At 39.3% G+C, this 27,802-nt stretch overlaps 2 protein-coding genes across 5 annotated transcripts in view; one reads left to right on the top strand and one right to left on the bottom strand.

The window, feature by feature from the left end:
- The window catches only part of LOC148365060 (transmembrane protein 132D), a 79,941-nt gene extending 68,140 nt beyond the window's left edge, over nucleotides 1-11,801 (top strand). The window contains exons 6-9 of the mRNA XM_088335431.1: nucleotides 1,868-2,073; nucleotides 3,370-3,631; nucleotides 9,638-9,829; nucleotides 9,899-11,801. Of these exons, the coding sequence (XP_088191557.1) occupies nucleotides 1,868-2,073; nucleotides 3,370-3,631; nucleotides 9,638-9,829; nucleotides 9,899-11,161 (1,923 nt within the window). The 3' untranslated portion in view covers nucleotides 11,162-11,801. The remainder of the gene's footprint in view (nucleotides 1-1,867; nucleotides 2,074-3,369; nucleotides 3,632-9,637; nucleotides 9,830-9,898) is intronic.
- glt1d1 (glycosyltransferase 1 domain containing 1) overlaps nucleotides 594-27,802 on the bottom strand; it is a 48,033-nt gene continuing 20,824 nt past the window's right edge. Inside the window, exons 10-13 of one of the 4 annotated variants that reach the window (XM_088335435.1) lie at nucleotides 27,278-27,398; nucleotides 17,033-17,131; nucleotides 16,572-16,696; nucleotides 594-3,659 (exon numbers count right to left, since the gene is read on the bottom strand). In XM_088335435.1, the coding sequence (XP_088191561.1) occupies nucleotides 3,599-3,659; nucleotides 16,572-16,696; nucleotides 17,033-17,131; nucleotides 27,278-27,398 (406 nt within the window). In that variant the 3' untranslated portion in view covers nucleotides 594-3,598. Of the gene's footprint in view, nucleotides 3,660-12,423; nucleotides 12,781-14,932; nucleotides 16,697-17,032; nucleotides 17,132-27,277; nucleotides 27,399-27,802 lie in introns of those variants that run through there. The other 3 variants (XM_088335434.1, XM_088335433.1, XM_088335436.1) reach the window with 3 other exon arrangements.

Below are 27,802 nucleotides of genomic sequence, written 5' to 3'. Positions count from 1 at the left end.
AAAGGTGTAATAGGAATAATTACATTTATTTGAGCACTGATTGTAGCTCTTTAATCCAAAAATAGAACCTTTTTAGTGCCTAAACTCTGTGCTGTGTTTGTTGTAAATCTAAATCAACTCAATTAATCAATGATCATACCATTTCCAGGCAAAACTATTCGTATCCGATCAAAAATTGATTGAAACCACCTTGATCTTACTGGGATCGGTTCGGTACCAAAATTCCCAGTTCCACTCCGGTTTATTTAGTTGGCAGGTCAGATATGAAAAACTGATACTTTGTTAAAAGCTTCATTGACTTCATGTTGTGACTCATCAATATATCAAGTTTTTTAAAAGTGTTTTATTATTTTAGAATAGAATAGAATATACCTTTATTGTCATTGTTACAAAATGGGTTGAACATATTGTGACAACGAAATTGGTCGTGGCACTCCAGTTCACATTTAACAGTGAGGATAAAAGAAAACAAAGAAGATAAAGGAACAAAGAAGATAAGGTTTTAACAGATTCATAAGGCCATAATGGTATTTGGAAGCAAGTGTTTAATTTTGTCTGTATGGCCTCTTATGAAATATGAATATGAAATATCAAATTATAACACAAAAACCCATTGGGTGCTAATGTTGTTGACAGAATGAGATTGTGACAAGGAAGATTGGGCAACTGCCTCATTTAAAATTATGTTTTGAAGAGTTATTTCTCATGCATGCCTCCCAGTTCCGTTTAACTGTGAAGCTTTTGAATGATGTTCTCGTCAAAGAGGAGAAATAAACAAGTGTCTCAAATTATGAAGGAACGGATCACTGGATTGGAAATGAATTAAAACATGTCAACTCTCCTGCTTTATATCTTTAAAAACAACTCCATTCGTGCATACTGATCCGTGATGGTATTAGGAATATTCCATCACTTTCACAATATCAATGCAGTGTTTGGATTGAATTCATGCATGAGATTATTAGTCAGGAAGTTAGACCGTAGCAGGATGACACATAGTGATGTCATTCAAAAGCTTGAGTCGCGGACACGGGTGCGGGATGATTCTCAAATGCACTGATGATCCTCTCAAAAATAGCACATGCACGTGGCAGCGCAAGTGCCGGTTTCGTGTAAATAAGAGCGAGATTTGCTATTTGTATTCCACCCAAGGCTATCAGTCAAAGTCACATTATTTTTTTCCACTTTTGTGTGCATTTCCACAGGCTGGTGACTGAATTTAAATGCGTCATTATAATTATCCTGTTTGTTGCGAGCGCCGACTGTCGAGAGGACTGTCGAAAAGCTCCCGATTCACGTCTTAGATTCTCCATATGATTTTTCCAAGGTCACTTTTGAAATAATGGCATAATGAATGCATCGCCGTATTGCACCGTAGTTGGATTAACATAAAATTGCAATGTTGCTTCTTACTAAAGTGTCAGAGCAGTGATCACCAGAGTAGTTTATTGCAGCTAGCTGACATCTTGTCGGTAGCACATGTGGTTTAAAAGTACCGCAAGGACATTTAGCGTAGAGTGAATAGACAATTTGTTTTGGTATTGGCATTTATTAGATTGTTGTCGCTACTTAGGGACTAACAGAAATGTAGCCAAATGCAAAACATGCAAGCATGTATCCTGAGCTTTCTGGCCAACTTATTTTTTTTATCATTACTTGCTGCCATATAAATATGATGGTCAGTGTTGTTCTATCCATCACATACAAATCATCACTACAAATTGGACCTGAACTGTGTCACATTTAGCGACTCATGGGTAGTACTATGTAAAGTATTATGATGTTTACAAAATATACCTGGTAAAATTTGTTGGAATGATCAAGGAAGTAAACATTTTTAAATATCCCTATTTATCTTCCTCTGCAGGTTTCGAACAAGTGTGACTTTGTTTTCGTAAATGGCCAAGAGACAAAAGGCAAAGTCAAGATGGCGGTGAACTTTACCTATAGCTACCTCAGTGCCCAACTTGAGCTGAATGTTTGGATTCCGCAACTTCCCCTCCAGATCGAGGTGTCAGACACAGAACTGAGCCAAATCAAAAGCTGGAGAGTGCCCATACTCACCTCCAAGAAGTAAGTTGGACATTTGTGCCCACCATCTATTCCTTCCCCTAATTTATAATCACAATTTAACGTGAACTCCGGACTACAGAGGGCACCTGATCAAAACTCGCATGCTCAAATTTTAGAGCGAAACTCAATTTTGTCTTTGTACAAGCCTTGCCGGAGTTTAAGCCACAGGCATAAACAGACAGAAAAAATTACACTTGAGGGAATTTGGCCTCGCGCCTTTGGCTGCAGAACACCAACCCCACTCTGCCCTCGCACACCTAATGCAGTCTTCAGCTGCGTCGTTTTCAGTTGTACTTCGAGTTGTTTACAACATGTGTTTTTGGATGATGTGACCATTCAAGATGGACATTCCAAATACAAGCACATATATACTACTGCGTCAAACGAAAACGCAAAGAAGGAATGCTTCATGTAAAATGTGAGCTCTAGATTTGTAGACGACATCGCCAGGACAACCATACTGTAAAGAATAGTGCCAGATTACAACACAGATGTGTCTTTCTATGTTGGTGTTTGCTATAGTAATGGACCAAATTGCATTATCTATGTTATCATTCTTCAAGGATTGAAGAAATCTTCAGAGATCTGACATTGACACTGATGATATGAAAATTAAATACAATTTATTTGTAAAGCTTTTTTCAGCCAATAAATTGCAACTCAAAGTACTTAATAAAAAACTCCAGTGTGCAATAAAACAATCAAATCCAAGCCTATTTCCCTATCCATCAACCTAAAACCCCCAATACACAGACACACAATGGTTAAAATAAAAACAAAATAAATAATAGAAATAAAATATCATTATGGAAGGGTTCAGACTAACCATACGAGGAAACAGATCTGAGGGAGGCTTATCCACACTGATAAGGATGGGAGCAGGTGGCCTCTGGATTTGAAATATCATATGTTGTTAATATTGTATTAAGTACTGCCAAACCACCCATTTTTCTGCAGCCCGTATTATGTGAATAATATTGGCAAAAACATGGACTGCTTTTTGTTGACTTAAGTTTCCAGGCATCATCGCAATGCTTTGTATTAAAAGCACATACGTTGTAGAAAAGAGCAGCTCGCTGTTTTCCTCTCTGCCACCACAAAAAAAAAAGAATACAACGCATTGTATTTAAAGCTGTGTGTTCAAAATGTAGAAAAATAGTAGAGTCATGTAGTCTGGAATTTACAGTAATTTAGATGATTTTGCTTGCATTGCATAATACAAACTTTTTTCTAACCAATCAAAGTTACACCCTGTGATTCAATTAACTAACAGACAGTGTCTTTTCTGTGTCTCAGATCGGGCTGGAACAGTCAAATGGATAAAAAGGGAAAGGGCTGCACGTTGCAGTTTCAGCACGCCCTGGTGCGCGTACTAACCCACTTTGTGGCTGAGAAGGCAGACCCTCGGGACTCCAAGGCCTATTTCTTAGGCTCTGACTGGCAGGTGGATGTAACCAGACTTGTTAGATACTTTATGAAGGTGGAAGATCCTCGTGTAGCAAGGCTGCAGAGAGGCAGAGTGCTATCAGGCCAAGGCGTCGGGACCACCTCCATCCAGGTAACCAAGCATGAATACCAAACTGGTTCTATGTGAAAATGGGTAGGGAACATGTATCAGGATACATTTATATGTGTTTATATGATGCGGACTGTCAATGGATACCTTTAAAAAGACATTGTGTGTTATTTAGTGCTTCTTAGTAGTAAGTAAAACAAAATAATTAAAAAAACAAAATGAATTTGAATAATAAACAAAAATAAATTAGCTATAACAAAAACGTCCAGTTTCTTAAATACTTGACCATGAGTCTGACATGATTGAAACCCCAAAACTCCACTTAGATACTCCCAAAAACCAAAACCTTAGGGAAGACAGGGCAAAAAAAATGAGAAGGAAAATGGTGCGGTTTGGTCACTTTGAGTTCCCGCAGTGTTTCTTTAAAACTATTATATACGTATAATAATCTCAAAATGAAATTGGTGCTGCTGTGATTTATAATCAAAACTGACGACAAATCACAGAAATATCAGAAAGGATTTAATAAAAAGGTGTATGTGTTTTGGATCAGTGACTGTGACTGTATTTTCCAAACTATAAACACACCGGTCCAAGGGTCACCAACCTTCGTGGGAGCTATGTTTTTGTGATTAATTAGGGCAAAAGCCTACCAGTTTGAAATACATTTCTAAAATAGCAACTTATGTTCATGTAATATTACATTTTTAGAATTTTTTATTATGTTACTACGAGGTTGCAATTATCAGAAGTAGGGTTAAAATAAGCACAGTCAAACACTGAAGAATTGTCAATGATTTCTTATGCCAGTTGGAAATCAAATTTCCTAGAAAATCCCTAAGGTAAGCTATCTTCAAAACCAGTCCGCTGCCTACTCATGTGGTCTCAAGGGGCTACCTGGTGCCTGCGGGCACCACATGTGAGATCCCTGTTCCAGACTTTAGCTCCAATTTTTATTGACCATGCGGTAAAGGTATGATCAGGTCTAAAAAAAATCCAGCCCGACCCGACCCGGATTGCAGGTATTAAAGCCTGAACAAGCCTAAGCCCGACAGATTAACTTGATTTGAGGGGCCGAGCCCGGAGTAAACCCGAAGCTTCGGCTGTAGTATGCACCGCGCCAAAGCTGTGTTGTAGGTCCTCCATGAAGAAAAAAAAAAAAAAACAGGGAGAATGAAGCCCGGCCCATCATGGCCCGATAATGATTGACAGGTCATAAATGTTTCAGCTCAAGGTCCCACCTCTACTATGCGGTAACTGATTGACAAAGACTATAATACATTTCGGCGCATAAGTTGATCATGCAGATTTTAGCGTAGAAGAAAACAAACATGCCAGCTTTTAACTCTTTAAAGAGGGTGCGGGTTTTGGCCACTTTTTCCATTCTTTTTGTGCTGTGGCATGGCACTTTACTTTGTGTGTGTAAATCATATAACAAATGTAGCCTAATGCAAAACATACAAGCATTTATCCTGAGCTGTCTGGCCAACTTAATTTTTTTTCGTTACTTGCTGCCATAGAAATATGATGGCCAGTGTTGTTTTATCCATCACATCTCATCTTATTTGATCACTGCAAATTGGACCTGAACTGTGTCACATTTAGCGACTCATGGGTAGTATTATGTAAAGCCGGGTAGGGTCCAAGATATGTATGGGTTCCAATCATTTTCCCTTCCCTTGATAAGGAGAGACCTTGAATTTCTACAGAGGATTTCAGGGTCAAACAAAAAAGAGCACATTGTAATATTTTTTGCTGTTGCATGCAATTTTGACATACTCCAAAGAAGTAAGCTTAATAGTGGAGCGGTATCCCCGGCCTTGAAACAGCTGTCAAAGTGGCTTATGCAAATGGAATTAAAAGGGGACGCTGAGAGCAAACAAGACCACGCAAAGTCAATTACAAAGTTGGGATTACTGTTGCGAAATAGTTGTTTATTCCTAGAAGAGAATGACACTGCAATCCGGCATTCATCATTCCAAAAAAAACCCCACTAATTATATCAATGCAGCGTAATACAACCAGTGTGCTGGGGCACAATAGTGTGTTGCAAGAAATTGTCCAATTTTGTATTTGCAAAAAAGCATACCCTTGGTCTGTATCTTTTGCTCTTTTTCAGTAAGTCAAGTAACATTCATATACTGGACTGTCTCAGAAAATTAGAATATTGTGATAAAGTTCTTTATTTTCTGTAATGCAATTAAAAAAACAAAAATGTCATACATTCTGGATTCATTACACATCAACTGAACTATTTCAAGCCTTTTATTATTTGAATATTGCTGATTTTGGCTTACAGCTTAAGAAAACTCAAAAATCCTATCTCAAAATATTAGAATATCATGAAAAAGTATACAAGTAGGCTATTCAACTAATCACCTGAATCATCTAATTAACTCGAAACACCTTGCGAGGGTTTCCTGAGCCTTAAAAACACTCAGCTTGGTTCAGTAAACTAAATCACAAGTATGGGGAAGACTGCTGATCTGACTGCTGTCCAGAGGACCATCATTAATACCCTCCATCAGGAGGGTAAGACACAAAAAGAAATTTCTCAAAGAGCAGGCTGTTCAGAGAGTGCAGTTTCAAAGCATATCCACAAAAAGTCTGTTGGAAGGGAAAAATGTGGCCGGAAACGCTGCACAATCAAGAGAGATGACCGCAGCCTTAACAAAATTGTGAAGAAGAGCCGCTTCCAGAATTTGGGGGAGCTTCAAAGACAGTGGGCTGAAGCGGGAGTCCAGGTATCAAAAGCCACAGTTCACAGACGTGTCCGGGTAATGGGCTACAATAGCCGTATTCCCATGGTCGAGCCACTTCTGAACTCAAGACAACGGAAGAAGCGTCTGACTTGGGCTATGGAGAAGAAGCACTGGACAGTTGCAGAGTGGTCCAAAGTCCTCTTTTCAGACGAAAGCAAGTTTTGCATTTCATTTGGAAGTCAAGGCGCCAGAGTCTGGAGAAAGGCTGGAGAGGAGCAAAATCCAAGTTGCTTGAAATCCAGTGTGAAGTTCCCACAGTCAGCAATGGTTTGGGGAGCCATGTCAGCTGCTGGTGTTGGTCCACTGTGTTTCATCAAGTCCAGAGTAAATGCAACTGTGTACCAAGAGATTTTAGAGCACTACATGCTTCCATCTGCTGAAAAGCTCTATGGAGATGAGTATTTCATTTTCCAGCATGATCTGGCACCTGCCCACAGTGCCAAAACCACCAGTAACTTGTGCACTGACCATGGCATCACTGTCCTTGATTGGCCTGCTAATTCCCCTGACCTGAACCCCATCGAGAATTTGTGGGGTATAGTTAAGAAGAAGATGAAAGACACCAGACCTACAAATGCAAATGAGCTGAAGGCCGCTATCGAAGCATCCTGGGCATCAATAACACCTCAGCAATGCCACAGGCTGATTGCCTCCATGCCACGCCGGATTGATGCAGTAATCCGTGCAAAAGGATTCCCAACCAAGTACTGAGTGCATCAATGGACATTTTCAAATGTTTGATTTAGTTTTGCTGTTATAAAATTATTTTTTTACTTGGTCTGAGGAAGTATTCTAATATTTTGAGATAGGATTTTTGAGTTTTTTTCAGCTGTAAGCCAAAATCAGCAATATTCAAATAATAAAAGGCTTGAAATAGTTCAGTTGATGTGTAATGAATCCAGAATGTATGACATTTTTGTTTTTTTAATTGCATTACAGAAAATAAAGAACTTTATCACAATATTCTAATTTTCTGAGACAGTCCAGTATATCAGTAGATGGTGGAAGATTCCTAGTTTGTTTTCTTTTTAAATATGAAATACCTGCTGAAGAGGATTATACAGGTAAATGTATTTAACTTATTTGATTATGCTGTTTAAAATTGTAATTGAAAGAAATATAACATGAATCCAAAATCATTAATGATTAAATAATAATGAATTTGCTGTATCAAAGTATTTTTTTAATGTACTCATAACATTCCTTTTTTTTAAATAATAGTTTGTGTGCATGTTATAAACGAGAACACGCTGAGATGTATTACGGTAGTATATTTAGATTCGATTATATTTAGCGGCACGCGGGATGAGTGGTTAGCGCATCAGCCCCACAGTTAGGAGGTCCAGGTTTCAATTCTAGCCACTGGCCTTCCTGTGCAGAGTTTGCATGCTCTCTCCATGTCTGTGTGAGTGTTCTCTAGGTATTCAGTTTTTCTCCTGCATTCCAAAAACTCCAAATTATCCATAGGTATGAGTGAGCTTGTGAATGGTTGTATCTGTGTGCCCTGCAATTGGCTGGCAATGAGTTTGGGTGTCCCCTGCCCACTGCATAATTATATCTGCGGTGGGCTCTATGACAGTAACAGCAGAATGATAAACATGATAGAGAGTGGGACAGTGAGCGCTGACTCAATGGATGGGGTCAGCGGGAGCTTATGTTTAGATGGGTAATGACAGAGGGCATCAGGCTTTTCTCAAGATAGGCCAGCCTAAATCTTATAGTCCTGCATCTGCGCCCTGACGGTAGTGGGATGAAGTATTTGTGTAGTGGGTGAGTAATATATTGCAATATTGTGTTTGCCAGTTGGATGATCGACCTATTATTTAAGTCTAAATGGCTGGGTTCGGGCCGAATTATCATAGCTGCTGTGTAATTGATATGTGTGAGCTTAGTCCTGTTTTTGAGAGAGTAAAGTGAAAAATCTTGTGGAGCACTACAGGACGATGGGTTGAGCAATGCCTTGGTACTGTAGTAACAGGAGGTGAGGTTGCAACATATATTACGGTATTTGTACAATTTTATATTAGTCGAAGATATCGCTGACTTCAATCTTATAACATTGAATGCAACCATATCTCTCAACCTACAAGACAGCTTACGGTCCATTTTAGTTACAATATCCAAATCACTTAGACAGGCAGCCGCGGGCGGTAAAGGAAGGGAAATGAACCATGGCGCTGTGGGGCATGATGGTTGGGCACCATCAAAGCGACCCCATGACTGAGGTCTGCACTCTGCTGCCGCTGTGCCCCGGTGCTTATGTGTGTATGAGCTGTAAAAATAATGAGGCAGTGCGTAGCAAATGCTCAAGTGAACTGTATAGAACTCCCGCGTGTGGAATATGATACACAACACCACATTGCCACTGGGCCATAAGATTGCACAAAGAGATGTGGGGGATTCACACTCGTAGCACCCAGCGACCCTGCCTCATTCCAATACTAAAAATTGTGCAAGTAGATTGCAGATATATTTGTGGCTTTGCAAAATACATGATTCACACCCTTTTTTTTTAATGGAACTGGAGATATCGGAAAATTGATTTTGAAAGTCCCTAAAAAGTGTATGAATATGGCTCTGAAAAAGGTGTTCAAACCCTGCTTGCACCAAAGTGTAAAAGTCAAACAAAATTTTACACTGATTTTTGATCATAAATTAGGTTATTAAGTTAGTTTTTGCTCATTTAAAGTAATACTTTGTTATAAATTTAGAAAAACAAGACAAAAATCTAGTAAAACTTGAAAAACAGGCTAAAAATAAAGTAAAATCCAAAATGACAGCAAATTATACCAAAATCATAAACCTTTACCACCTGAGCCACGGTGACAACAAATGGTAATAAAAAAAAGTATCATGTACAAGGTAACATGATAATTTGATCTTTGAAAAACAAAAAGATGAAACTGATGCCCGGATTTAATGTTAAGCATTTGACAGAGGGTGTGCCTTGATGTTTTTTTTAATGAAAAAACTGCCTTGGCTAATAAAATTGCTAAGAAACACTGTCACAATTAACAAACTTTAACCGTATGCACAGGTACTTTGCCTTAGCCTCATGACGTCTCTATCTTTTGCAAAAATTAAATTGGTTTAGTATATTTGATTTGGGGAGTTACAAGGCTAATCTGGGCTTTCGGTTATAAACCTCTGTACTGCATCATATGTAAATGTAGGCATGACAAATTATTTCAATATGATATATTGTCACAAACTTACCCATTACAATTTGCAGAGCTTCATGAAACTATCTGTTCCTTACACTTCTTGTGACATTGTTCTACAACAGGTGTTTTCCCCTTTCTCCAACACAATTTTGGCTAAAAGTACGGTCAAAGTCACCAATGAAAAGGTCAGCATCAATGAACTGGGTGTCCAGATCGTTGCAGGTCTTTCAATGACCCTTCAGCTCAGCCCAGGAAGCACCAGGGCCATTCTGGCAACTACAACTACACAGGAAGTTCTGAAATTGCCTAAACAGGTTGGATTCTCCATAACGGAATGGTTGTTCTGAAACAAAAATGATTATAATTATGTTTTCTCCAACTAGGAAGCCTTGGTCAGTGCGTGGGTCCAGTTTGATGATGGCAGCCAGACACCCCTCGACATCTACAACCCTGATTCCTATTGTATGATTGTGTCATCCCTGGATCAGAGTGTGGTGTCAGTTCGCAGCACCCCGCCAGCTGTGATAGCAGAAGGAGAGGGGGAAGGAGTTCTGGTTCGGGTTGAAATGTCCATCTGCGATGCTTGCCAGAAGTCTAAACGTAAAAGCACCGTAGCTGTGGGCAATGGCAGCCTCAAGGTCAAGTTTCAGCCCAAAAGTCGTCGACCAGACGGAAAAAGCCAAACCACTGTCGGCAATACAAAGAACAACGGCATGGATTTTCGGAACGACGGGGAAGAGATGGAAAGCGAGGTTGAAAAGAGGAATCCGTCGCAGGGTCCGTCATCACACATCACAACATCGGTCAAAGAAGAGTTCCCCATAGCCAAGACAACTGTGAAATCCACAGAAGGGAGCTACATGACCAGCGGCAGCCTTGGCGGCGTGGGCAAGCCGAGCACGTCGAGAAGCAGTCCCACCAGCGCGGTCAACATCAGAAATAAAGTGTACAGTTCTGACAACATGATAGTGGACAGTATCCGTTTCACAAGTACAGTGAAGGCTCCTGGTAACCTTCTCAACTCCAATAACATTCCCACCAAAATCGATGACCCGGGACAAGAGACAGTGGAGGTTGAGATGAGAGGTGAGGAAGATATGTTGACTAGCAGACCCCTGACGGACTTGGAAATTGGTATGTACGCTCTCCTCGGGGTCTTCTGTTTGGCAATTATGGTATTTCTTGTAAATTGCATCTCATACGTGGTGAAGTTCCGACATAAGAAGTCGCCATCGCATAGCCAGGAGCCCACAGGACACAGACATGACTGGGTATGGCTCGGTACGGACGCCGAACTCGTGATGAGTGTCCCAGGGAGTCCTGTTCAACAGGACTCACAGACCATGACCACCGTGATCGACATCGGGCCGGATAAAAGCGCTTCGCTCTCTCGGAGGCCCAGTTGCCTGACGTCAGTCACAGATTCACCTATCAGCTGTGCGGGCAGCTTCAGGAGCAAATCCTTGGCAACAGAGTCACTCAACTCACCAACCAGCAAGAGAAAACGAGTCCACTTCACTACTTTTTCCACAATGGAGAATTCACCACAAAGAGAGAATGGATATGGCATCCACTGGGTAGGAAAAGAAGACTCTTGCGAGGATGGACCACAGGTGCCCATCGCAGAGTATCAGGACAGCGTATAGTAGTCTGATCAGATCTCGCATTGAACTTAATGTGGCTTTGATCACCTCAATGCCTTTGTTGACTCTTTCAAAAACATGAGATAAAAAAAAAAATCATTTTCGTTACCTGCCAAGGCCTTTCTGTACACATACTGTATAATCATGTGAATACTGAAGAGCCCATGTCCTACGTCACAAAATGATAACGCCACAAAATGCTATGCTGCATGTGGATATCCAAATGTTTCAATGTTTGCACTTCCTGATGATTGAACAACAGTTCAGGCTTTGAGGGCCATGTTTTGAAAATTGAAGACCCACACAGATTTTAAATCAATGTGATAGTTACAAGTAGTACTGCAATGGCCAAGGTTTTGATTTCTTTGACTTTTTGTATTTTGTTAACCTACTTTTCCCTGTTTTAAAACAGCCCATTGAAAGGTATAAGAGTGTTTGAATGTCTGGCTGAAATAAGTGGCATGAAGCGCGCGTTTTTTCAAATTGTGTTTTTGGTGGTCAAAAAGATTTTCAAACGGGAATTTAGTTCATGCGATATGTTAACATTCATGTTAAAAGTAAAAATGTACATTGTTACTTCTGCAGGTCAATCAACGTTATCACCTTTTTTTACCCTTGCAAATAAATATTTGTGGCAATCGGAGTGTGTTCAGAAAAACAGACCTTTTTTATTGTGCGCGTAAGTACATTTCTTGAAAAGTAATGCTCTATCAGGCACACGCTGCATTTTAAACACAGTGAAAAAAGAAATACACTTTGGTGCAAGCAGGGTTTGAACACCTTTTTCAGAGCCATATTCAAACACTTTTTAGGGACTTTCAAAATCAATTTTCCGATATCTCCAGTTCCATTAAAAAAAAAAATGGTGTGAATCGTGTATTTTGCAAAGCCACAAATAGATCTGCAATCTACTTGCACAATTTTTTGTCTTGAATGTGCATTTATCAGGACATATGATTTCTACATCTTGCGTAAATCATGAATGTATTTATTTTGAGACAAATCTCCTTTTCAGTGCCGTGAAAAAGTATTTGATACAGTACCTTCCTAATTTCATGTTATTTGAATATTTATCACTCACAATGTTTACAGATCGACAAACCAATTCATATCACAGAGACACAACCCAAGTACAAAAAACAGTTTTGAAATGTAGACTCCATTTCAAAGTCAAAGTCAATTTTATAGTCGATTTCTCATATGTCAAGTACATTGAAGTAACCCAAATTTCATTTCCCACTCTCCCATGCGCACACAACAATTGAGAACATTAATGTCGACCTAAAATTATATTCAATACAATTGCTAGTGTCTTTCCAGCCAATTATGGGCATCCCATAACCACTAGGGATTCAGGGGTACCATTTCCTGTGGTTTGTCTTGGGCAAGTACTGTCTGGTGGCGGCCATCCCTCTCCAGGCCAACAAATGTTTCCACCCGGTCTGACATGCAAAACACGACATACAATAAAAATGTTCCAAGCAGCAGCAAATAGTGACAATAATATAAATAATGTTAAAAAGGTTAAAATAGAAATACGATTAGCAGGTGTGCAAGTTGATGTGAAGTCATGAGTGTTCATTTCTCTTCTTACAGAGTGTGGAGAGAGTTCAGTTGTCTCACTGTCTGGTGAAAAAAAAAACCTCATGAGTCTACTAGTGCGGGAGCGGAGGCTTCTACGTCTTTTTCCAGAGGGCAGGAGGCTGAAGAGGTAGTGTGCTGGATGGGTTGCATCGTTGGCAATGGAGATGGCTTTCTGGGTTAGGCAGGTAGTGTTGATAACTCGCAGGGACGGAAGGGATATTTATTAGGCACAAAAAACAAATCTAGGCCTATCGGGCCCTGTGTGGAAAAGTTAAATCTCAAAGCCAGGCCACACCCAAATTTGATTGCCACCCCCTGTGTTGAATAAATAAGTAATTTGAATTGAAACTGTTAGAGAAAGTAAGGTTGGCTACTTAATCTCAACACAATTGACATGCCACGGTCCCAATAAATTCCAAAAGAAATGAGAAAAAAAGGGTTTGAAATCGATCAGTCCGGGAAAGGTCACAAAGCCATTTCCAAGGCTGTATGGCTCCTCCGAATCACTGTCAGAGCTATTATCCACAAATGGAGAAAACTGGGAACAGTAGCAAACCTTCCCATGAGTGGTCGACCAACTAAGGTAAATCCAAGAGCGCGACGAAGGCTCATCCAGGAGGTTACAAATGAACCTCGAAAAACATCCAAGGAACTTCAGGCCTGGCTGGCCTCAGTTAAGGTCAGTGTTCATGACTCCACTAGAAGAAAGAACACTGGCCGAAAATGGCATCCATGGGAAAGTTCCCCAACGATAACCAACGCCGTCACAAAGAGCCATCTCACATTTACCAAAAAGAATCTTGATTATCCTCAAGAGCTTTGGAGAAACATTCTGTGGGCTGAGGGGTCAAAATGTGAACTTTTTAAGAGGTGTGCAGCCCATTATGCCTGGCATAAAAAAGGCACCGTATTTGACAAAAAGAACATGATGCCAAAGCGAAGCATAGTGGTGGCAGTGTGATGGTCAGGGGCTTCTTTGCTCCCTCCGGACCAGGACAACTTGCTGTGGTTGGTGGAATGATGAATTCAGATGTACCAGAAGACAAGGACAACGTCCGGCTATCAGTTTGTGCTTGCAAACGCAAGCGCTTTTGGATAATGCTGCAGGACAACGATGCGAAACACACCAGTAAGTTCACATCTAAATGGCTCAAAAAAGAAAACAAAACGAAGGTTCTGGAGTGACCAAATCAATGCGCAGATTTAAATCCATTTGAGATGCTGGGGTGTGACAAACACACAGTTTATGCTAGGAAACCTAATACCGCAAATTTAAAACAATTTTTCAAAGAATGGGCCAACATTCCTCCACAGCTTTGTAAAAAACTCATTACAAAGTATGATAAATATTCAAGTTCTGTTATTGCTACCAAAGGTGGGCCAACTCGCTATTATGATTAGGGAGCAATTACCTTTTCACATAGGGCCAGATAGGTTTTGAATTTTTTGTGCTTTAATAAATGGAATCAACATTTCAAAACTGCATTTTGTATTTCTTTGAGTTTCTCTAAGTGATGTTGAAATTGGTTTGATGATCTAAAAGCTTTGTGAGTGATAAATATGCAAATTTAAAATGTGTTGAATATGTTTTAACAGCACTGTAGATGTTCAGTAAAAATTACATTAATATGTAGCTTACATTTTCAGTTGCAGGAAGTTCTTCCCATAACAATATACCTCAGTGACACGCTACCTTATTTTTTCCATGGCCAATGATGTCCAGAATTGATACGTACTGTAATCCTTGCACAAATACACATTTCATCGTGCCCTGTTTAGGTGTAGCATGCACCCGTCCTATAGGGCGAAATGACGCCTTATAGGACAATGCCATTGAAACTAAAGCCAGCTGCCGTTGATCACGGGGGAAGAAGAAATGCAATGGCAAAGCCAGGCAACCACAGAGCTTCGCCGGTGTCATTTTTAAGAAGACTTGTTTAGAAAGATGTCAACAATTTCGAGCATTTACAAGTACTTAACCCACAATTCAAGCACTTTTCAATCCTTGAAAACACAATGTGAAAGTTTTAGCATTTTCAAGGATTTTAAAAGCCCATAAGAAGCCCGTTAAAATAGATCTACTGTATTTTTTTTCCGGTAGGCGTTTACAAGGGAAGAAAAGCAGTGGTCTAACGCATAAAACAGTAGTGTTGGTAAGTATGTGTAAGCAAATGCAAATTCAAATAAAGATAACAGTACACCAACATTCATTTATTAAATACTAATAAATAGAACCAATTTAAATAAAAGTATACAGTTTTGCTGTTGTAAAGATTTACAGTTATCGCTTGTAATCCAGGCAACAATAAAAACATAAAAACATTTTGCTACATGTTTACAGCATTTTATAAATAGTTTTTGATATTAAAAATTCCAGCACATTATAAAGTCCCACAAATAGCGTCTCATAAACTTTGAGATTCTTAAAAAGACAGTGAGCATTATTTAGCACCTCCCAAGTGGTAAAAAAAAATAGCATGTAAATAAATATAGGTAAAAAACAATACCCACCCAAGAATAAGACAAATATATGAATCATTTATTTACTCATTCAATTCCATGACGTATACGTTTTTAGATGAATTGTCACTGAGTGCCAATACCTAGAAATGTGATTTTTTTGTTAAAAACAAAACAAAAATTATCATCAGTGAGTTTCAAGCCTCTGAGGATGACTTCAGTGTGATAAATCACCACTAGATGGCAGGAATGGCTTTGATAAACTTTGTCCACACATCAAGGAAGGCTCCACTTCCTAGTGTTGCTTCCTTTTTCTGGCAAGCGAGCATGTGGGCAGCCCCATATATCTAGTAGGCGTATTAGAATAGCGAAGATATGTATAATGTATATACAGTGGTAATGGGCAGTTAACTGTTCAACAGAGCTTATTTCTTCCCAAAAAAAAGATGATGAAGTCCCATGGTCATCGTCTGGTCAAGGAGGGATGCACGTTTTCGGGAACGTGTTTGCCCGAGGGAATGCGAACGCCATGGTGACCAAAATTGTGTAATAAGTCATATATCGTTCATGCATTGTTTAGTATTCTTGCGATAAAATGTTATTTTGCAAGCTAAATGTTATTGCGATGATGGAAAGCATTGTTTAAATAGTGGAGGTATCACAAATGCAGAAACAAGCACTGAAGTGAAAATTCTGCTTGAAAAGCATCTTTTCATAAAAAGCTGTTTTTCTCTTAACTTTTTTGTAAACGAGTATTTTCAAATTACTATGATTATGATTGGATATTGTTTACAAAAACAACGGTGAAAACTAGAAATATACTTTTTCTCATGAAAGATGAGGGTTAAAACTTTCTTTTGATATGGCCTATGCCTGTATAGCTACAGAACTATATTTTCAGTAGGCCTTCAAATATGAGTCAGAATGGCAAAATTGTCTGGCACGGGCTCCTCCAATTAGAAATAGACGTCTGGCATTGAATGAGTAAAATAGAAGCAAAAATACACAAAGTATCATTTAAACATGCATTTAAAAAATACTCAGTTGAGAAATTTGCATTTATTTTACATGAGCCTCAACGAGAAATAGCTGACTTTACGGTTTGCCACCCTGCTGCTACGGGTATCCCAAAACCCCGCAAAGAGAAAAACAATTGCTTTTTGGTTACTTTAGCTCTCCGTACTTTGTATTCTTTTTTTTTTGCTAATAGCACTCATTTTTGACTGTACAACAACTACAGATCACACAATTCACACTGTCCCTTTAAAAAAAAATCCAGCATAAACCCATGAGCCGTAGAATAAACATTCAGGTTTGTGTTAACAAGTAAATGTAAGGGACGTGGCCTCAGTGCAGCGTGTCCACCAACCTCCTGTAAGTTTCTCTCTCCTGTTTGAGGCTGTGATGTTTCGCTACGTAGACACTTCCGTTTCTTATCAGTCTCTCTCTCAGCTTGTGATCTGACATCAGTCTCTGAGACTGATGTACGAATTCCTGGCAGGGATGAAAAAAAAAAAAATCTCGTTGACTGCCAATGGCTGCTAGAACCGCGCCATTGAAGTTGCCTTAAGAGGTTTTTAAAGCACATAGCCATATTACAAGACAAAGCAGAATGCACATTAAAGTATTTGCATTGATAAGCAAATACTTCAAAAGGAGGGAGCTATTTGAAGCCCCAGGCCCAAATCCAGTCCAAGGGAGTTTTGGGTTTATCCTTAAATGGCTGTCACTTGCGATTTTCTATCCATGAGTAAAAAAACAAACAAAACATTTTTGGAGACTGCATCTGTCACTGGGTGGGGAATAGGATAGGGCGGGGGAGCAGTGTACCTGAGGTGAAGAATATAGAAGACCAGTGACGTCATGTTGGACCACGGCTTTGTTTCCAGGAATGTCCCTGGCCAACACAGGCAGCTTCAGATCCATTGCCTGGTGGAGGACAAAGCAATTACAGCCTAGAATGTTGTGACTGGTGGCTTAATTTGTGTCAAGTCAACAATTGTTTGAAATATCGTGTTGTGCATCCAATCGGTTTTGAAAACAAAGATAAATATTATTGTTTAATTTGCCTTCTGAGAATGCGGCTGTTTCGACATCACAGTTGCTACCTGAGCCCTTTAACATTTTTAGGCTAGCATAGAACATACAATATTTTGAGATACTATTTTAGACATTTGAGTAATTTACAAACACCAACACAATAGATTACCCTACACAAAAAAATCCCAAAACACAAAAACGAATTAAATAAAAGCATACCGTAAATTCCAGACTAAAGAGTGCACCTGATTTAAAGCTGCATGCTAAACATTTAAGAACAAAACTATCTTGTATTTGTACAAGCTGCACCAGATTTATAATCCGAAGGCTTAAACAGTCCAAAAAGTTATTGCGTTTACATTACAAAAACATGCATGTCAGGTTAATTGACCGGTCCAAATTGTCCCTAGGTGTGAATGAGCAAGTGAGTTGTCTGTTGCTGTGTGCCCTGAGACTGGCTGGCAACCAGTTCAGGGTGTCCCCTGCCCACTGCCCGAGGATACCTAGGATGGGCTTCAGCACCCCCGCGACCCTACTGAGGATAAGCGGTGCAGACAATGAAAGTATGTATGTATATATATATATATATATATATATACTGGACTGTCTCAGAAAATTAGAATATTGTGATAAAGTTCTTTATTTTCTGTAATGGAATTAAAAAAACAAAAATGTCATACATTCTGGATTCATTACACATCAACTGAACTATTTCAAGCCTTTTATTATTTTAATAATGCTGAATTTGGCTTACAGCTTAAGAAAACTCAAAAATCCTATCTCAAAATATTAGAATATCATGAAAAAGTATACAAGTAGGCTATTCAACTAATCACCTGAATCATCTAATTAACTCGAAACACCTTGCGAGGGTTTCCTGAGCCTTAAAAACACTCAGCTTGGTTCAGTAAACTAAATCACAAGTATGGGGAAGACTGCTGATCTGACTGCTGTCCAGAGGACCATCATTGATACCCTCCATCAAGCCTTTTATTATTTTAATATTGCTGAATTTGGCTTACAGCTTAAGAAAACTCAAAAATCCTATCTCAAAATATTAGAATACTTCCTCAGACCAAGTAAAAAAATAATTTTATAACAGCAAAACTAAATCAAACATTTGAAAATGTCCATTGATGCACTCAGTACTTGGTTGGGAATCCTTTTGCACGTATTACTGCATCAATGCGGCGTGGCATGGAGGCAATCAGCCTGTGGCATTGCTGAGGTGTTATTGATGCCCAGGATGCTTCGATAGCGGCCTTCAGCTCATTTGCATTTGCAGGTCTGGTGTCTTTCATCTTCTTCTTAACTATACCCCACAAATTCTCGATGGGGTTCAGGTCAGGGGAATTAGCAGGCCAATCAAGGACAGTGATGCCATGGTCAGTGCACCAGTTACTGGTGGTTTTGGCACTGTGGGCAGGTGCCAGATCATGCTGGAAAATGAAATCCTCATCTCCATAGAGCTTTTCAGCAGATGGAAGCATGTAGTGCTCTAAAATCTCTTGGTACACAGTTGCATTTACTCTGGACTTGATAAAACACAGTGGACCAACACCAGCAGCTGACATGGCTCCCCAAACCATTGCTGACTGTGGGAACTTCACACTGGATTTCAAGCAACTTGGATTTTGCTCCTCTCCAACCTTTCTCCAGACTCTGGCGCCTTGACTTCCAAATGAAATGCAAAACTTGCTTTCATCTGAAAAGAGGACTTTGGACCACTCTGCAACTGTCCAGTGCTTCTTCTCCATAGCCCAAGTCAGACGCTTCTTCCGTTGTGGCTTGACCATGGGAATACGGCTATTGTAGCCCATTTCCCGGACACGTCTGTGAACTGTGGCTTTTGATACCTGGACTCCAGCTTCGGCCCACTGTCTTTGAAGCTCCCCCAAATTCTGGAAGCGGCTCTTCTTCACAATTTTGTTAAGGCTGCGGTCATCTCTCTTGGTTGTGCAGCGTTTCCAGCCACATTTTTCCCTTCCAACAGACTTTTTGTGGATATGCTTTGAAACTGCACTCTGTGAACAGCCTGCTCTTTGAGAAATTTCTTTTTGTGTCTTACCCTCCTGATGGAGGGTATCAATGATGGTCCTCTGGACAGCAGTCAGATCAGCAGTGTTCCCCATACTTGTGATTTAGTTTACTGAACCAAGCTGAGTGTTTTTAAGGCTCAGGAAACCTCGCAAGGTGTTTCGAGTTAATTAGATGATTCAGGTGATTAGTTGAATAGCCTACTTGTATACTTTTTCATGATATTCTAATATTTTGAGATAGGATTTTTGAGTTTTCTTAAGCTGTAGGCCAAATTCAGCAATATTAAAATAATAAAAGGCTTGAAATAGTTCAGTTGATGTGTAATGAATCCAGAATGTATGACATTTTTGTTTTTTTAATTGCATTACAGAAAATAAAGAACTTTATCACAATATTCTAATTTTCTGAGACAGTCCAGTATATATATATATATATATATATATATATATATATATGTTATGTATATTATATTAATACAGTAAAGAAAATAAGTTTTTGAACACCCTGCTGTTTTGCGATTTCTCCCACTTTAAGATCGTGGAATGGTCTGAAATTTTCATCGTAGGTGCATGTCCACAGTGAGAGAGATAAACTAAAAAGAAAAATCCAGAAATCACAAGGCATGATTTTTTTTTAACAATTTATATGAGTTATACAGCTGCAAATAAGTATTTGAACACCTGTGTATCATTGACAATTCTGACCCTGAAAGACCCGTTAGTCCGCCCATTAGAAGCTCACCTGCACTGCATGTATCATCCTAAATCAGATGCACCTGTTTGAGGTTGTTAGCTACACGAAGACACCTGTCCACCCTATACAATAAGAAAGACTAACTTGTAACATGGCGAAGACCAAAGAGCTGTCCAAAGACACCAGCGACAAAATTGTACACCTACACAAGGCTGGAAAGGGCTACGGAGCAATTGTCAAGCATCTTGGTGACAAAAAGGTCTACTGATAGAGAAATCATTAGAAAATGGAAGAAGCTAAGCATGATGGTCAATCTCAATTGGAGTGGAGCCCCATGCAAGATATCACCTCAAGGGGTCTCAATTATTCTAAGAAAGGTGAGGGATCAGCCCGGAAGTACACAACAGGAGTTGGCCAATGACCTGAAAAGAGCTGGGACCACCGTTTCCAAGGTTACTGTGGGTAATACCCCAAGACGGCATGGTTTGAAATCATGAATGGCACGAAAGAATCCCCTGCTTAAACCAGCACATGTCAAAGCCCGTCTTGAATTTTCATATGACTATTTGATGATACTGAGGAGTCATTAGAGAAGGATTTGTGGTCAGATGAGACAAAAATAGAACTTTTTGGTCATAATTTCACTGAGTGTGTTTGGAGGAAGAAGAATGAAGAGTACAATCCCAAGAACACCATACCTCCTGTGAAGCATGGGGGTGGATGCATCATGCTTTGGGGGTGTTTTTCTGTACTTGGGACAGGACGACTCCACTGCATTAAAGAGAGGATGGCTTGGGCCGTGTATTGTGAGATTTTGGGGAACAACCTCCTTCCCTCAGTCAGAGCATTGAAGATGTGTCGTGGCTGAGTCTTCCAACACGACAGCGACCCGAAGCACACAGCCAGGAAAACCAAGGAGTGGCTCCGTAAGAAGCATATCAAAGTTCCAGCATGGCCCAACCAGTCTCCAGACCTGAACCCAATCAAAAATTTTTGTAGAGTGCTAAAACTCTGTGTCTCTCAGCTATAGCCCAGAAACATGACTGATCTAGAGAGGATCTGTGTGGACACTCACAACATATTTCTCCATTTTTTTAGGCCAGTTGATGTGGTCTTTGGCGAATTATAACCTTTTCTGCACGTGCCTTTTTTAACAGAGCGACTTTGCGTTGCAAAATACATTTGCTTCACCCAGGTGTCTTCTACCTGTCACAACACTAACAGGTAACTGCAGACTGTGTTTGATCATTGGCTGAGCCTTTGACATTCTGGTTATTTTCCGGTCCATATCAATGGTTGTTTTCTTCCATGTGTCGTTTGAGATCATTTTAGCTAAACAGCCAACATTTTTTTGTTTCTTTTTCTTCCCCAAAATTGCTAAACTTAGGAGATTGGTTGCATCACTGCTATATTTTTGAATAAACTATTTGCCCAATTGCACAGCATTCGGAGGATGCATGTTATGGATGCTTGTTTGTTTTCTGTGACTCTACTGCACTTATCGGTAAGTCTGGTAAATAACAATAACAAATAGACTAAAAACTAGGGATATTCTGGCTCGTCACATTGCACTCCTCTTATATTGAACAGCACGTTATAAATATCTCATCTCATCTCATCTCATTAGCTGCACCGCTTATCCTCAGTAGGGTCGCGGGGGTGCTGGAGCCCATCCCAGCAATCATTGTGCAGTGGACAGGGGACACCCTGAACTGGTTGCCAGCCAATCGCAGGGCACACGGGGACAGACAACTGACTCGCTCATTCACACCTAGGGAAAATTTGGACCGGCCAATTCACCTGAAATGCATGTTTTTGGAATGTGGGAGGAAACCGAAGCGCCCGGAGGAAACCCACGCAAGCACGGGGATAACATACAAACTCCGCACAGGAAGTCTGGAGCTGGATTTGAACCCACGCAGGAGGTTCCCATGACTTGAACTGTGCCGCACATGCGCTAACCACTGCGCCGCCGTGCTGCCCGCACTGTATATATATATATATATATATATATATTATATAAATTAGGGCTGCACGATTAACCAACATCTAATCGATATCGCGCTGTGACATAGTGTAATTGTATACAGTAATCGCAAAACACTGCGGTTTGAGCCTTGTGTGAACAGACGGCAACCATAACAAAGCTCCCCAGAAGAGAGCGCTGTTTTCTTAAGCTTACAATATCTTAACATGATTAACCCCAGTGATTTAATTTTAAGTACCATTTTTGTACTTTTTTTTTTATCAAAGGTTGAATGAATGAATGAAAATTTTATTTCGAACATAAAAATAAAAACAGGACAAAAACAATGAGTCAACAACGAAATAATGTCCCACAAAATGTTCGAAAAGGGGTAGTCAGAAGCAGATGCTTATTTTTCCTACCCCTTTATCTTCCCTATTAAATACATTTTATAGATAGCTCCCTCTTGTGTACAATACAACAAAATCTCATGGATATACTTATTACATAGGTCAGATATCAATAATTATAAGTTACAATAACCAGCTCAGTAGCCTAGATGGTAAGGCGCCCGCTTTGAGACTGGGAGGTTCGGGTTCGCGCCCCGGCCGAGTCATTCCTAAGACTTAAAAAGTGGTCGGCGGCGCCCTCTCTTGGCTGCGGCTGCATCGGGTCAGATGCAATCGACATTTCGTTCTGTGTACATTGTTACACAGAATGACAATACAAGGAAATTATTATTATTATTATTATTAATAATCACATATTTTATACACTAATCTTCGCAATACCCATCACTCAACGTCATAATGCGCATAATGTCACTGCGGCACCAGTGATAATATCAATAAAAATAAACACAATATTTATAACAGTTCTGATGTGATAATAGCACAATAACAACAAGTTAGCCATGGTTTGAAGTGCAGTATTTCCAGTCTCCCTCATATCCCATTTTCTTCATCTCTGTATTTCGCCAGTAATGCTTTTTTGTATTTAAATTTGAACACATGGATATTTGGACATTGTTTGATTTCATTTTGCAAATTATTCCAAAGTCTGACTCCACACACAGACACACACATACTTCTCCTGGTGGTTCTCACCTTTGGGATTTTGAATTCACCACAGCCCCTTAAGTTATAATTTCCCTCTTTCCGAGTGAATAATCTTTGTATGTTTTCTGGCACTATGTTTTTGTTGACTTTAAATAACAGTTGTGAAGTGAAAAATTTTATTAAATCATCCAGTTTCAATAAATTGGACTGCATGGTTACATGGAAATATGAATAAAGACAACATTTAATTTTTCTGAGCAATTTAGTAAAAAGTCATAACATTTAGCATGTTGGTTTCAGATCAGGTGATGGTGTAATTGTGGCCTGTGCAGTCCTTTGAGACGTTTTGTGATTGAGGCCTATACAAATAAATGTGACTTGACTTGTTAAATAAAAAATAATCAGATTTTTCAGGGTTTTTAACGACATAATGGCGGGTCATTTTGACCCGAGGACAACAAAATGGTTAAATACTCACAAAAAAAAAAAAAAACCCCCCCCCAACCCTCCACAAAAATATGCACCCTTTTTTAAAAAATCAAAGATCGCATCGAAGTTGAATAAAGGTATGAAAAATTGCAATTAGGTTTTTTTGTCCAAAATTGTGCAGCCTTAATAAATATGTATTTATATTAATGCACATATACACACATGCACGCAAGAATGCTTTGTTTGAACGACAACATTTTTAGCGGCCTCAGGGCAGCTCACTAAGATTTTATCCTGCCTGCCGAGAAAGTACCCGCATAAGGGAAGTCTGAATGGTTGATAAAAATGCAAATCCGCACAGCGCACATTAGAAATAAAATTCATAAAATGCTGCAGTGTCACACCAAGGTGACACATTGTCCAGGCTATGCAGTTAAATTGTTTGAAATAATTGCAGTTTGCCGGAAGCATCGCGCCAATTTGATCTTTAAATCACATACAGTGAACCCTCCTTAATTGTGGGGCTTATGTTCCAATAATAACCTGTTACAAGCCAAAACTTCCATTTATTTTTACAATTTTACACAATTCATACTGTATTATAAACTGTGCCTGTCAAGATGTATCTATTGATTTACCAATACCTACACTCTTGGGGATTGTTTAGCCTATCAGAATGCAGAACACAATGCATGATAAAGACCCGTGAGGCAGTGAGACAATGTAAGGTGATCCACAATATAGCGAGGAGTTACCCTATCTATTTTAAGTGCCAATTTCAAACCTTTTTACCCTACCACACAGTGTTGTTCTGGCTGAATAACATATTTAAACCAACCACTAATAGTGCAATGTTTCTTAAAGGGACCGTGTATAATATTAAGTGCCTCCTCATTGGTAAAGAAAATACTTTTATCCAGTAAAAAAAAAAAAAAACATTGATTGGAATACTGGGCAAAAATACATAAACTATTATACCAGTTGTATTTTTTTAGGTTGAGAAATTTGAATTTCTTTTGCACCGTGGAATCCTCACTTAAGTTGGCGCCATTCTTGTACAAGATCCTGCCACCACACTGTGCCGTGTATCAATGGGCCTGGTTCGTACCAGACAACACAGTGCCAACTTGTGGTCAAATATTACACATTGGGGCGTTAAAATTTTTTGAGCCGTGTTGAAGGAAAAATTAATTCCTGGAACCAGTTTAATGTTTTGTGATTGTTTTTTTTTCCAAATGATATCTACAGTATAGAAATATTTTAATATATAATTTGCGGTCACAATGGCTAAGGAAGTAATACGGGTAATCAATATTGGGCATCTACAATAGTGGAGGAACTAACAAGCACAAGCATTGTTGGGGTTATTGGTGCACAAAAACATCAAAGCTTCTGTATTAGGATGGTACCCAATCTCAAACAGGTTCATTACAATACACCTCAGTGCCTCGCCATTAAACATCACAGTCATTCAGGCCTAAGCGCCAATCTTAGAGCACAGGCACAACGTAACTGAGGACTTTTATGCCCAAGTTCAAGGCATCATAGAAAAAGTATCAAGGAAACATAACATCCTGCAAGGAGACTGGAACGCCCAAATTGGTGTGAATGGTCATACGGACTGGAAGAAAATATGTGGAACCATATCTATCCTACATACCCATGAAAGAGGACAACAGCTTCTTCAACTAGCAAGTTACAACAACTTGGTGCTGGCAAACACTCTTGACAATCACAACAACTCCAGAAAATGGACATGGCACCATCCAGATGGAATCCACGACATTCAGGTTGACTACATCAGGATTCCACAACATTTCATAAGTGGCATCAAGACAGCAAACATATTGATGGGATAATTGTAAATGAATTAATTATTCATTTGCTACAAATCTAGGAGCCGATGTGGGACGTGATAAAGACCTGGCCATGATGAACTTCTGTGTTTGCCTTAAGAAGGTCAAGAAGCCATGGAAACCACGGATCAAGTTTGACCTTGAGCTACAAGGTCCGAAGCTGGTTGAGAGCTTCCAGGCCTTTGTTTGTTTGAATGGGCTCTTTGTTTGCCTTGGACTAAGATGTCGAACCTTGACCATCAACTTCTCAGAGATGATGACTGAAGCATCAAAATAAATTGTAGGAAAACACCGGAAGATGATAAGCTGTTGGGGGACCGTCAAAAGTGGAGAAGGCTGTCCAGAGTTGCTTCCTCATTGGTGCCCTGACGAGCCATGTGGTTAAAGGATCCGTGAACTATGAATAATTTTAATGTATTGTTTATTCCTGTATTTGAGTATGAAGTAAAATTATTTCAAACTAAAATATTAACTAAAAAATAGCTCAACATTTGGAGGTGTGTTATAAATGTGGGCTGGGGTGACACACTTCGATGTATTGGTTAGTTGGTTGGTTGGACCCCTTAACCACTAGGGTCGTATGGGCACCATGTCCTGGGGTGTGTCTTGGGCAAGTGCAGCCTGGTGGTGCCGATCCAACATGTTTCCACCCGGTCTCAAACCGGGGACATTTCGCGTGTTAGGCGAATGTGCCAACCACTGCATAGTAGTATTTTACACATACCTGCCAATACTAACACATTTCGACCCTTTAAATTGATAGTGCTTTTTAAAAAAAAAAAAGAAATTAAAAACTCCATGTTTAAAAATAAACAACAAAAATCGGGACTCCAGACAAGTATTTTAGTCCAGGGCTGCTTTATTTTAAAGTCTTTGTGTGGGAACAAACCACTCTAAGAATCACATTCAATTTCCGTTTTGGTAAATGTTTTCTGAAGGGGGATTGTGTTTTGTGCTTATATAGAGTGTGTGAGGAAATCTACTACTTTTCAATGTCAAAAGTTTGGCATGTATGTATTACGTTATTTGCGCGATGATTCTTAAGTGGCAAATCACACGCGCAAAATATTGAATGCAACCAAATTTCTTGATCCACAAGACACCTTTGGTCTAATTTTAGTTACAATATCCAAATCATTTGCGTGGAAAAATATAAATAAAATAATCACCCAAGGGGGCGGGACGTAACGGTACTTGGAAGTCCACGGAGCGTTGCTGCAATGCCTTAGCCGCTCCCCGCTGTTTGTGTGTGTGTGTGAGTTTTAATAATAAAAATGAAGCAGAAGACTGTAGCGTATGCTCAAGTCAAGAGAATTGAACTCTCATGTGTACATGATGTCACACACCACAACACTGCCGCTTGGGTATACCATTGCACAGCCTCGCCTCAATGTCGGTTGTTTACAATGCTTAGTTTGAGCTGAGAAAAACTGAAAACATTGTACCGAATTTTAATTTAAAATTAGGGGTGCGGGTTATACACTTGTGCGAGCTATAACAAATATTGTACATGTGTTTAACCTGTTTTAAATTAATATATTTTTTTGTGTTATTTCTTGAAAAATTACATTAAGTACATAAAATTGTAAAATACATTTTTTTTACTATGTTCTTATTTTCTTCATTAGTTTTCATAAAATTAGAAAAATTGTACTTAAAATTACCAAAATTACGTTCCAATATTTTTTTTATTTGATTTGATTATTTGATTTTTGCAGTGTAGTGTTAAACAGCTTCAACAACCAAAATAATTTATTAGGTATACTGTATTATCTTAAAGGCAGATAATAGGGTTTTAAGAAATAAAAAACATAACAAACATGCTAACATGGTAATCCCTCTCTAAGCCTACAAAAGATTGTCTTAAGTGTGCTTAGATGATATAAAGTGGATTTTACAGATTTGCCCTGCGATCGTAATATATTAGATGTTTTTATGCGATCGTCTAATTTGTGACCCCATATTGCCCTTGGGCACATGAGGTGTTTCATACCTCCAAGATGGCTGCTGACATGCCCTCTGAGATGGAACTGTTGACCAGAGCGAAGCACTTTTTCATGGCGGCGTGAAGCTCCGGCTGGCTCCTCTCCTGGGTTAAGAAGACCCCCGCTGTTCTGGAGAAGTGGTGAAAAAGCTTGTTAGGGGCTTCATTCAGGTCTCACAAAAGGCATTATATTGAATTCTTAGATATTGTAAGGTTCGCCTGAACCTCAGACCGGTTCTTTGGTTGGTGTAAAATATCAATTATTATCTAATTTTGCCTTTAGTTTGTGTCTGGTGGAGGCCTGGAAAAAAATAGGGTTAGGAAGAAAAATGATCTGCTTATTTATCACAAAAATATAAAATCCTAATTTGTAACTGAGAGTGCACACTGGGTGAAAAAAATCTCAGGGTAATAAGGACTATTTCACGACTGGTGTGATAAAAAAATAGACTCTACGTGATGTCATGATATGTGATAAAAAAAAATCATGGCCAAAAGCTAGGACCATTCCAAAAAATAAAGTGCAGGAATATG

This window comes from Urocampus carinirostris, chromosome 5 (genome assembly GCF_059441175.1).
Source record: "Urocampus carinirostris isolate Australia breed hairy pipefish chromosome 5, RoL_Ucar_1.0, whole genome shotgun sequence".
Taxonomy (NCBI): domain Eukaryota; kingdom Metazoa; phylum Chordata; class Actinopteri; order Syngnathiformes; family Syngnathidae; genus Urocampus; species Urocampus carinirostris.
Note: the sequence above shows the minus strand (reverse complement) of the source record. Positions and strands in the feature narration are given on the sequence as shown.